General features: G+C 31.9%; 1 protein-coding gene across 1 annotated transcript; it reads right to left on the reverse strand.

The window, feature by feature from the left end:
• Positions 1 to 2,348: 2,348 nt before the first annotated feature.
• LOC104223911 (short-chain dehydrogenase reductase 3b-like) lies at positions 2,349 to 3,906 on the reverse strand. The gene has a single exon (XM_009775443.2). It carries the CDS (start codon positions 3,583 to 3,585, stop codon positions 2,785 to 2,787), a length of 801 nt encoding a protein of 266 aa, XP_009773745.1. The 5' UTR covers positions 3,586 to 3,906; the 3' UTR covers positions 2,349 to 2,784.
• Between the last annotated feature and the right edge of the window lie 8,794 nt (positions 3,907 to 12,700).

Below are 12,700 nucleotides of genomic sequence, written 5' to 3' on the forward strand. Positions count from 1 at the left end.
GAGCTGGTTTGTACTTATGCTAACAACTCGACCAATCACGGATCCCCGCAGTCAATGAAGGACCCTCTTAACCTAATTGGGAGGTGTGTTACCAACTGGAGGCTCCGTGAGGTAGCTTCAAAACAAGAAAATTTATTCCACAGAGTTAAAACTCACAATCGTATGAAGAAACGCAGGCAAGAAAAGCACTTACGAGCGTGGTTCCAAGCCTCTAGAAAGTTTGTGGCGTCGGACACTACGAACTTGGTCTTGACGAAAAGAATTCGAGCCAAAATTGTCGACTACCCTTGTCATCCATCTTGATGACCAGTGATTTGCTTCCACGATGGCGAGTGTTCAACATCGTGCCATGATAGAAAGTTGGCATGAACAGATGTACAATGTCATAGAGTAATCTCGACATTGGTCAGCTCTGCGAATTTAGATAACATCTTGACCACCTTGTAAACCAAGGGCACAAGTTGAGTTGGCAGATCCGGTAGTGGCGGAAAAACTCCTTCACCAAAGGGGAAAGAGGAAGAGAATAACCGATGGTGAAGGGGTAGGCGTAAAGGGTGTAGTAAACTAGAGGGTAGGTATACAATTCGTCCTTGCCAATCGTTTAGCCATTAAAGAAGATTAGAAAACCTCTGCCACCGCCTCCAACTGCCGTTGAAAGTTTGATTTCACGTCGGGGCTGCGAGGAATAATTTCTTCTACTGATTAAAGAACCTCTGCTTTAACGGCGGTGGAGGCATCTCCTCCATAAACGGAGGCCACAACCGCTAGTAGAGTAGCCTGAATCTCTACATTTGTGCTAGAAACTTTTCCATCACGAATATCAGAAGGTGTGTTAGACATGATTGTTAAATTTGGGGAATTTATGAAGGGAAAAAGATGAGAAAATAGAGGAAAACTTTAGGAATGAAGGTCTGAAAGGGAGATGAAGAAAACTGAAGCAATGGAAGTAAAGAAAGAGTTTGAATTGCGGTGATCATCCCTCATTTTAAAGGAGGGACCTTGGGATTCGAAGCGACTCCGTCATGATTGCAGCCGCAGGAGAAACGACAAACTCAATCCACAAGCTACACATGTCTTAACGCGATGCATCGAGAACCAACGTCATCATGACGAATGATGTTACGTCCTATCTACGTCAGTTTTCTCCCCGAAGATCACCCGGAAAAATCAAGGCGACAAGAGTCTAAAATACGTGGCTCCCGTAATGCCATATCATCCGCCTCTGACCACGATCATGACCATTGATAATTTGATATTCACTTATCAAGCCCGTCCGGTACGTCTACCTCAACAAGCAGAGAGACTAACTGTATGGGCAAAAAACTTCATTTTATGTGTTTGACCCTGTCAACGTCGATAAAGCCTTTGAACGTTGTGATGAGTCAGCCTGACCCTAAAACGTCGAAGTCAGGCAAGAAAGATGAATAGTAGTCGAGGTCGAGATGGCTTGGCAGAAAATGAGGACAAAGGCGAGCACCCGCTTTCAGTACGAAGTGACGACCATCATAGGATTTGGATTCCCTAGGGATATTCTAACGGATATTCTTTTCTGTTTTACTATCTAGGACTTGTGACCATGTATCCTTATAAATAGGAAGAGATGTAGTTCAAGAAGGGGATCAAACATTTTTTTTAAGGATATCATTGACATTCTTTGTGCAAGATTTCTCTTTATTGAATAGAATCAAAGCCTAACTTTACGCTTCTTTTCTTTTACCTTTCTCTCTCGATCCAAGAAGAATCGGAACACTCAACTGCTTATCACAATCCATCAGTGTCAGAAAGCATATTGGGAAATCTCATCCTTGCCATGTGAACTTTATCTCCCTTATTACTCAAAAACCCTTTGTTATCATTCATGACTGCCTTTGAAGTTTATAAGCTTTTATTGCTCATCGGTGTTTTAAGATAATATTGTCTAATACTCCCTCCGGTCAACAATAAGTAATCAATTTACTTTTTTATTTTGGTCCAAAATAAGTGTCAATTTATATAATCAAGAAAAAATTCAATTTGTTTTTACAAAATTACTTTTATGTACGTATCCCTAAAAAGTTTTCTTACTCCTCACATTAAATATTTAATTAAGGGTAGTTTAGTCATGCTAGGTATTTTTGTATAGAATTTAATATTTTCTTAATGGGCGTGCTTAGAGCAAATTGGTCACTTATTGTGGACCGGAGGGAGTACTACATATTAAATATTCGCCCTAAAAGTGCTAGATGTGCTATTGAAATATTGATATTGACTATGTTTAACCCTATTTTTCTATAAATCTAATTGTATAAAAACCTAAATCTAATTTATGGGTCATACAGGAGGTCTTTTTAGTTTAAATAGAAGGAAAAGGAGAGGAAACTCAATTGAACTAAATTTGAACTTACACTGCTTCGATCGGAATTGAATAATTTTGGTCACCACGCTGCCCCTAGAAGGACATCACTTTTAGCTTAAATTTCTGAACTGTTACATCCTCATCTAGCTGTTACTGGAGAAACATATCTTGGCCACCACATCATTTTAAACTATTCAAGGACCAGTCCAATATTGAAGTATGTATGGAATCTGTATGATTGTAGTCTTAATTTGAATACCGCTCCGTGAGGATCTCGAAGCATATTCAATAATAATAATAATAAAAAAAAAATACCATATTCACTTTCTCTTATTTTGGAATACGCAGATTTACAAACCCAAGCCCATGAGCCCAAACAAAGATACAAGAGGAAATCTAAGCCCGAAGTTAAACTGGCATGAAAACCACCACTAGAGCCCGAGCAAGAATCACGCAGGAGGATGAAAACCTCCATCTACAACCAAATTATGGCCGGTGACAAACAGTGAGTCGTCCGAAGCCAAAAACAAGACTGCATCTGCTACATTAGAAGCTTTTATAGCCGCCCCAGTTTTCAAGCAATTGAAGGAATCAAACAGCTTCTCTATCTCCTCCACACTCATCTTCATTGATTTCTCTAGCAAAGGTGTTGCCACTGCCGCAGGAGAAACACAGTTTACGCGTATGCCGTACTTACCCAGTCCTTTACTTGCAGATTTAACCAATCCTAGTATTGCGTGCTTAGACATTGCGTAATCTATCTGCTTGGTTACTCCCATCGTCGCGGTCACGCTCCCCGTGCATATTATCTTCCCTTTCACGCCACCTTCCACCATAGCCTTCGCCGCGTGCTTCACACACGCCACCGATCCCCGAACATTGATCGCGAATAGATTGTCTAATGCATCGAGGTTAAAACCTAGTATGTCTTGTTCGTGGTCGTTGGTGCTTGCAATTCCAGCATTGCTGAACATGATATCGACCCGACCGTGAATCTCCACCGTTGATTGTACCAAGGATTGGATCTGTTGCTCGTCCGTGACGTCGCATTTGATGAAAATGCAGTGATTGGAGCCGATGGATTCTGCTACTGACCGACCCTTTTCTTCTTGGATGTCAGCAATTACAACTTTAGCTCCATGTTGAGCAAAGAGACGTGAGGTGGCTTCGCCGATTCCGCTTGCTCCTCCGGTAATAATGGCAATTTTCCCGTCCAATTTTTTAGTCAGTGGTGGAATTGGGTTATCCATTTTTCTTCAACTTTTGGACTCCTCAATTTTGAAGGTAATACTTTCGTATTGGTGTATTTATACAGAATTGAAACCACCATCTTCTTGCACGTTGAAACTCTCAACAAATTGTTTGTTGGGAAAAGAAAAAAATGACATGTGCACTGTGGAAACTGCATATAAATTAATGATTATGCTTAGGTCAAGGCCAACATCAGAAGTTGAATTTTGTGAGTTATTGAATTAGGAGGACTACCCTCAATTTTGTCTCTTCGTATGTTAGAATCAATGAGAAATAAGATCCCATTGCTTTTTGTAGCCACCCTAGCCCTGTGGACCAGAGAGGGGACCAAATTTAGAGATATTTCATTTTCTTTGTTATAAATCCGCCCATTTAGCCGGAAAAACTTGGATCACATGTATAGTAAGAGTTAACTAATGGAAGATGTTTCTAATTTTTCAAGATTCCATGTACCATATAATTAAAATATACATTAGCAACATGTTTTGAGCTAATAGCCTTTTTTTTCTAAAGCATCCAATGTCTCCTTAGTGTCAAAGCACCTTCCTGTAATCATCCTTAAGTTTACAAAATGACCGATCAAGAAAGCGAACTTGTAGATGCAACAAACACTTCATATGGGAGTTGTCACTATTATGTGCTTTGTGATTAGATAATTAATGATAATATAAGCAAACCACAATAATATATCTTTAACAATTAAATTATGCAGAGTGTTTATAGAGCAGATAGATAGAGAGGATAACTTTGTGATGGTACAATTTAATCATACTTCTCCCAATTACTGTTTAAAAAAATCAGTGTCAATTACACTATGAGATACTAGCAAGTTTGCATGCAAGCATTCCCAATTAAGTACTTATTTTCTGGCTGATGGTTTATCTTAATTTAAGGATTGAGGCTAGGAAAGCTCCATCAATGGGGCGATAGCATGGGAAGAGATAATGCAGCGTTATCAGAGAGCCAGAACAAGGATTGCATCTTTGTTCTGCCACGTGATGACATTTTACAAATAACTCTTTTCAGCTAGCTGAAAATGCTTCACGACCTCCTCGACCCCTTCCCTGCAGCACTCATATAAGAACAAAGAGGTGACAGAATTCACTCTCATCCTCTGTTGGCCTAGCTGCCGGCATCGAACACAATAGTAGCATTGTTTGATGTTATTCCTGGCTTTACTACATTCAGCTGCAAAAGAGTTGCTTCCTTTAGCTGCCTTGACACAGAGATTGACCCCAAAAACTTCAAGATGAAGGACCCGTTGGACATAGTCTAGGGCAACTCTGCACACCTTCACTGCTGAGTGTGATACAAGGTAGTCATAAATCTTGCTACCATGGCCGCAAATTTTTCTAGATTGTATCATATCTGAGGATGTTCGAGAGTCAACTGATTCTGTTTCTTTCTGGCCATGCAGAGTGTGATGTTAGATAAAAAGAGTTAAGTTAGCTCTTGATTTCTTCTTTTCCACTACGATTATATTATTGAGGCAGAATGTGATTTTAAGAAATTTGCTGTGATTTCTAAGAATGAGTAAGTTCACAGTTGAGTTAAAGTAAGTGATAGCCGTAGCATAATTATTTAGCATAGTACATAGTAGGAAATTTACAAAACTAGAGCAAAATGAACGCAAATCGTCCAATTTTCCTACATATTATTTTGCAAAACAACAAACAATTAATTAAACAATGGAATTTGATGCGAGATCATTAGTTAGAATATTATTTTTTTCCCATTCAATTCCTTACCGCCTTTCGTATACTGTAATTCATAAGGCCACAATTGCCGTGCTTGCATCTCAAATTTTATTCGGCTACCATGAGCGCCAGAAGAAATGGTTGGAAATTGGAAATTCTGGTACGTTGGGCCTGAAATGCTGCTTCCTGTTTGTAAAAATTGCACGGGGCGTCCCCCATTTAATCTATACCAATTTTTTTTAAAAAGTTTTAACTTGTACCCACTTTTTAAACAACTCCAGTCCCCTTTCTCCTCCTCCTTCTCCTCCTTTGTTTTCTTCTTCTTCTTCTTCTTCTTCTTCTTCTTCTTCTTCTTCTTCTTTTTTGCTTCTTTCTTCTGCTGCTGTTGGTGCTGCTATAAAACTTCAGTTTATGGGATGATTGTCATAAGTATGTTTATCAGATTATTTAAAAAAAAATTATAAATAATTACGTAAGTTTGTAGACAATAATTTGTAAATATTTTCACGTAATTCTGTTCTTTTCACGTTTATTGTTTCCAAAATTTATGATTTAGATATTGTTGGCAATCTGATTATTTTATAGTAGTAATCGCTATGAAAGAATAAGGTGATTATTTATCTAGTATGTTAGAAAGCTTTTTCAAAAACTTCAGCTTATATAGTGCTGGAGTTTTTACAAATGAACTAAATAATTTCAGCATCTTCTGCTGAAGTTTTTGAAAAAACTTTATGACAAAACTAATGAATCCAAGACAAAAAACTTCAGCTTATTTAGTGTTGAAGTTTTTACAATGAACTAAATAACTTCAGCATCTTCTGCTGAAGTTTTTGAAAAAGTTTATCCAGGACAAAAAAAACTTTAGCTTATTTAGTGCTGAAGTTTTTATAAATGAACTAAATAACTTCAGCATCTTCTGCTGAAGTTTTTGAAAAAGCTTAATGACAAAACTAATGAATCCGGGACAAAAAAAAAAACTTCAGCTTATTTAGTGCAATTACGAACAAAAGCTTCAGCAAATAGAAAACAAAACTTCAGCTACTATGCTTAAGTTTAACAATTACAAACAAAAACTTCAGCAAATAGAGAACAAAACTACAGCTACTATGCTTAAGTTCAACAATTACAAACAAAAACTTCAGCACACTTGCTACTTCAGGTCTGTCTACTAGAATGCTGAAGTTTTGCGTGATTGCCTTTGCTACTTCAGCCCCGCATGCTGAAGTTATGCGAAAAAGTGGGTACGCTTGCAATCTTTTTGTGCAAAACGGGCACAAGTTAAAACGTGACTCAAAAAGCGAGTATAGATGCAAATGCCCCTTCCTGTTTGCCTACTAGAGGATGTTTAGGCCTGGGGCCTTTCCCTTGAGAGGCCCTCCATGTCTTTCGAAAGGGACTTTTTTCGTATATATACAAGATTTTAAATATATTTACCCCATTTTGTCTAAGTTTTCATATTTACGGGAAGTAACAAAAGTTTTTATAAAATATATACAAATTCGGTCAAAATCTACAATTTATCTACAACATAAATATATTTTTTTGTACAGAATCCAATCAAAAACTACAATTTGTATACAACTCATATGCAAATGTAAGTTGTAGATATTTTGTATACCGTTTCTACATTCGACATAAAAAAATATATACAATTTGTTCATGTCTACGTTTTCGAGTCTCAATCTGAAATTTCAACCAAAACCATCTCGAATCTTCAAATTGTCTCAAATTTGAGATATAAACTCCAATGGATATTCCCAATCATTTGCAACAACACCTAATCCAAATAAAATATAATTTCATAAAATTCTATTTTCAATTAAAAGTTTTGAAGCTTTATAATGACTATCAATGAAGTTTTTAATGGATTAACATAGTTTCCAATTGAATCTACTCGCTTTAATACTATGTTGTTTATTGATTCCAAAAGGCTAAAAGAATGATAACTAAAATGATTCTCTTCATCTGAGCTAATTTCTTTCTTACTTACTTTCTCGTTTTCATAGGATCTGAAGCAAGAACTTTGCTAGGTACTAATCTTGTCTCTTTTTTTTCACTTAACATTAGTATTATTTCTTCAGTTAATCCACATGAAGATATTTATATAAGAATACTGATAGAGAATGCAAGAAAGAGAGACACAAAGAAAGAGCGCAAAGAAGGAATTCCCTATTCAATTCCTAATATAATAGGATTCTCATTAATACTAATTTGTATATAATTGGTAAATTGTATATCAACTTATAATTAAGTTAAATCCTAAACAGTGAGGGTAAATAAGTTTCTAATGTAGTATATATAGGTAAAAAATCCCTTAATGAAAATATTGAGGGTAAAGATTACGTTTAGACTGTGACCAAAACTATTTATATTCGATAGCCGCAAAAGTGTATAAATTTTTTATAATATAACACACACACACACACACACACACACATATATATATATATACTAGTCTTAGGGTACGCGCTTTGCGCGTGTCCTACACGTGTCAATGAATATACAAATTTTAAAAATTAAGTAAATATTATTAAATAATGTATTTTTCGTTACTGAAAAAATATTAAAGGAAAAAATATAAGTTCTTAAAATAACGAATGTTAATCTCACTAAGCTAGCTCAATAAAACAAAGAAATCATACTCCACGTAAGTTTTATATGCCCTTACTATGATTTATGAGGTGTGAAATATCTTGTGAAAATTATTGTTATCTTTGTTACCAAATACTATAAGCAAATAACACAAAAATACTTTTACCACAATTATTTAAAGATAACAAAACAAATTGAAAAATTTGAATCTTTTAGTATAGTAGAAATTTGTGAGTGATGAGGTAGAACTCCTCGTAGAAAAATATTAATAAATAACCATAAAAGTTTTAAGTAACTAATACTGAATTACAAAAATATATAATACTATATTGAAAAATATAAGAAATTATCATTTATTGGAATAAATATAAAAATAAAGAAAAATGATAACGACACTTCTTTTGAATACCTTTTGTCTTATGTTACATCCTTAATGCTTTAACTTAGCATGTTTAGCAAATTTAATTTTTAATACTATATTATAATGGATTTTGCTCTATTTTCTTATTTCTTTCACGATCGTTCTAATGAAAATAAATTTATGCACCTTAAAAGTTTTATCAACTTGACAAATAATTTTACTTACATAATGATTTTGAAAAATATTGAATTGATTTTTTTTTGCTAATTTATTAATGCAAAGACTTAATTATTTGTTGAATTTTCATGCTTTTAAAATAGTATAGAAGATGCGAATTATTTTTGAACTTTTTCCTACTCGAACAATATATTATTCTCTTTATCAATTTGTATAATATTTATATAATGCCGTTCGCCTTTTTTACTCTTTAAAAATATATTTATACTGAACTAAATAATAATTTGCTTATCTTCCTAATATTTAGGACTTCTAAATCAACTAAAATTTTATTTATTATATCTTTTCTTATTTGAATTCTGTAGAAAATAACTTTAATATTAACTAAAATTTACCTTACATAAATTATTTAATTTAATTATGACACAGCTATAACTATACTTTTTGTAATATTTAGGAAAAAAAGGAATAGAATAGGCGGATTATTTCATAAATCTACGCTATCAATTTCCTTTCCACTAAGAGTATTTTAATTTGTTTGGCTAAAATCACTTAGCTTGAAAATTCACTTTAGTTATACTATTCGTTTACCATTATTGCCGCCGAATCCTTTCCTTACAATATTTTCCAACGTGGTGAGTTATATATATATATATATCAAATAAGGAAAGATATAATAAATAAAAATTTTAGTTGATTTAGAAGTCCTAGATATTAGGAAGATAAACAAATTATTATTTTTTCCAATATAAAATATATTTTTAACGGGTAAAAAAGGCGAACGACATTTCGCTAAGGGTTTCGTGCTTTTAATATAGTACTAATTTTAGTATACGTGCTTTGCACCCGTGTATAGTGTCTATCAATTAAAAATATGTACACGACGTTAAAATAAACTGCAATATTTGTTTAGATGATAAAAATAATTTTTCCCATAGTAATTGTATTAAATATCTTCTGAATATGCATAGAAGATGAATTTAGTTAAATTAGTTGTACATTATTTTGTAACTATACATATCTTATACTAATATTATTTACAAATATGTTAAATTGTATTTCACCTGACATCTCTTTATAAATATATTTTGGCTTCTACTATTTCATCCTTATTTCTTAAAGTTTGCATTTAACCAATTTTAACTCTTAATAATTAAATTAAATTTTATTTTATATTCTGATTTCTTTAGTGCTGATTCTGAAAAATAATTTATGTACTCTAAGATTTGTGTAAACTTAAAAAATAATTTTACTTATATGATGAATTTGAAAAAGGAATAAAATTAGATTATTTTTCCAGTTAGTTAATTCAAATCCGGGGGGAAAAAAAGTCAATTCAAATACTTAATTATCCTTTTTAATCACTAATCAAAATAATTTATTTTTTGAGGATTTAAATTATTAATATTAGCGCATAGCATAAAATAATTATTTAATTATAACTATATTTTTATTCAATATTTTTTTTGTCAAATGATAAAAAATCAAACATTTGCACTTTATGTTTGTCGTAACGTTAGTAATGACTTTTGCCAATTACCTCTCTCTCGCTCTCTCGCTCTCTCGCTATTATTAATTATTTTCGTAATTATTTTCCTAATAATATTTTAAAATCTATATAAATATTTATATCTAAGCAAATTATTGATCGATGAATAAAATTAATATCCAATGGACCAATCTCATATAGAATACTCATAGCATTTATAGGTTAAATACTGATTTGAATAAAGGACAAAGCTATCTACTTCCCCTATCTTTAATTTTTTCTTTATTTTATTTTTTTACATCATAATTGTTCACCTAAATTTAGCATGATTATACAATTGTTTTGAGTTAAAAAAAGTTCAATTGTATAAAATTCATATATAAGGTAAAACATATAAACATTTGGTGTTATTTAATTATACTTTAGTTTTAAATTCATGTAAGATAAATCTTTAATAATTTTAAAGTACTAAATATAAGGGCCTCTTACTTAATTCAAGTAAGGAAATGTATAATAAGTAATAAATCTTATTTAATTTCAAACTCCTAAATATTAGCTAGAAGAATAATCAAATGACTATTTTGTCTAGTGTGAATTCTATTTTAAAAGGATAAATAAGACGAACGATATTTCGCTAAGACCTTCGTGAACAAAATGCTTTTGAACTATATTTAAATACTTCAATCAAATTATACACATATGTTCATTTAGATGATGTAAATAAGTGCAATAGGAGGAAGAGAAATATGAAGTTGAAAGAAACTTAAAGATAATCAACTCCGAATTAGATACACTATAACTTACATGAACCTAAACTTCTTTCAATAGATTCATGTAATGAGTTGATAATTGCACTTAAGTGCTTAATCAACAAAGAAGTTAAAAAGAACACCAAAGGATATGGTGCAACAGATGAGACTTCTCTTTCCTTAATCATAGGTTTCGGGTTCGAACCCTGGTTATGAATTTTTTTTTTAATAGGGAGTGCTTCCTCCGAATGGGACCATATGTGGCACGAATCCGAATATATATAGTCGGGCTCTAATACGGGTACCAGACACCAAGTAAAACAGAAAAATAATCTAAAAGAAAGCCTTCATGGATAATTGATAGGAGTAAAAATTTAGAAAGATTCCAAGCCTTAGAATAAAAAGGTACCGCACGACACTCTTTTGTTTTTTAAAAATAACTTCTAAACCTAAATATTTTGAGAGTCTAATTTTTACTTGGATTTCACGATGACTGTAATATTTGTTATAAAGGAAACCTAAATAATAAATAATATAACATGTCAGAAATTAATAGACACGGGCTAATCAAACCAAATCCAAATACAACCGCAAAGCAAATTACATTCTGATGACTTCACAGTTAATTAATAAGGAAAGTCTTAAAGGAAATTAATTGTGATGACTTCGTAATTAGTTCAAATAAGGAAAGTTTTTATAACCAAAATTTTAGCTGATTTTAAAGTCTAAAATATTAAAAAAAAAGAAAAAGTTGAATGACAGTTTTATCCAATATAAACTTTATGTTTAAAGGGTAAAAAAGACGAACGACATTTCGCTAAGGGCCTTCGTGGTTTTAATATAACTAGCTTTAAGGTACGCGCGTTGCGCATGTATTTCATATCAATGAATATAAATTTTTAATAATTACATAGATATCATGTATAAAAGTGTTCGAATTATCAACAAAAATTAAAAAATCTACGGAAAAGGGTTCAAAATGCTCCTAAACTATTGGAAAAGGTTTAAAAATATCCTTCATCCACCTATTAGGCTAAAAATACCCCTCCATCCACCTTTTTGGTTCACTTATGCCCTTTGATTGTTAGGTCAATACTAAATTAAAAATTATTATTATTCTTTTTGTAAAACTTTAAAAAAATATTTTACAAATATTTTTATTTTTTTTAAACTAATGCACCAGTAGTCCACTAATTTAGTAAAGTCTTTTCTTTTTTCTTTCAATTTTTACAAAAAATAATTCAGTTTTTATATAAAAAAAAATTCTTTTTTTCCAGTTTTTTTAGGGCATTTTATTTGTAAAAATAGAAAAAAATTGTTTTTAATAAAATATTTTCGTTTTTTAAAAACTGAAAAAAAATATTTTCATTTTTGAAAAATATTCTTTTTCAGTTTTTTAAAAAAACGAAAATAAAACGGAATGCTTTAAAAAAACTGAAAAAATGAAAAAAAAAAATATTTTTCAAAAATGAAAATATTTTATTAAAAACATTTTTTTCTGTTTTTACAAAAAAAAATGCTTTAAAAAAACTGGATTTTTTTTGTTGTAAAAACTGAATTGTTTTTTGTAAAAATCGAAAAAAATAAGAAGACTTTATTAAATTAGTGGACTATTGGTGCATTAGTTTAAAAAAACGAAAATAATTTACAAAATATTTTTTTTAAAGTTTTTTACAAAAAGAATAATAATTATTTTTAATTTAACATTGGCCTAATGGTCAAAGGGCATAACTAAACTAAAAAAGTGGATGGAGGGGTATTTTTAGCCCAATAGGTGGATGAAAGGTATTTTTAAATCTTTTCCAATAGTTTAGGGGCATTTTGAACCCTTTTCCGTTATCTAAATTACTGTGGGGGGGGGGGGGAGTCATGAACATTAATAACATTTATCTAACTCAATAAAAGAAGATCTATTCTCTACAAGTGCCTTGTTATTTGGACTTTCGTTCGGAATAGATTTAGGTTCTCACGCCACTTTCTAGGTAGATTCAATCATTATCATGATAGAAGATGATACTTGCTACGATATGTTGTCAATTCCTTTAACTT

The sequence above is a fragment of the Nicotiana sylvestris genome, chromosome 3 (assembly GCF_000393655.2).
Source record: "Nicotiana sylvestris chromosome 3, ASM39365v2, whole genome shotgun sequence".
NCBI lineage: Eukaryota > Viridiplantae > Streptophyta > Magnoliopsida > Solanales > Solanaceae > Nicotiana > Nicotiana sylvestris.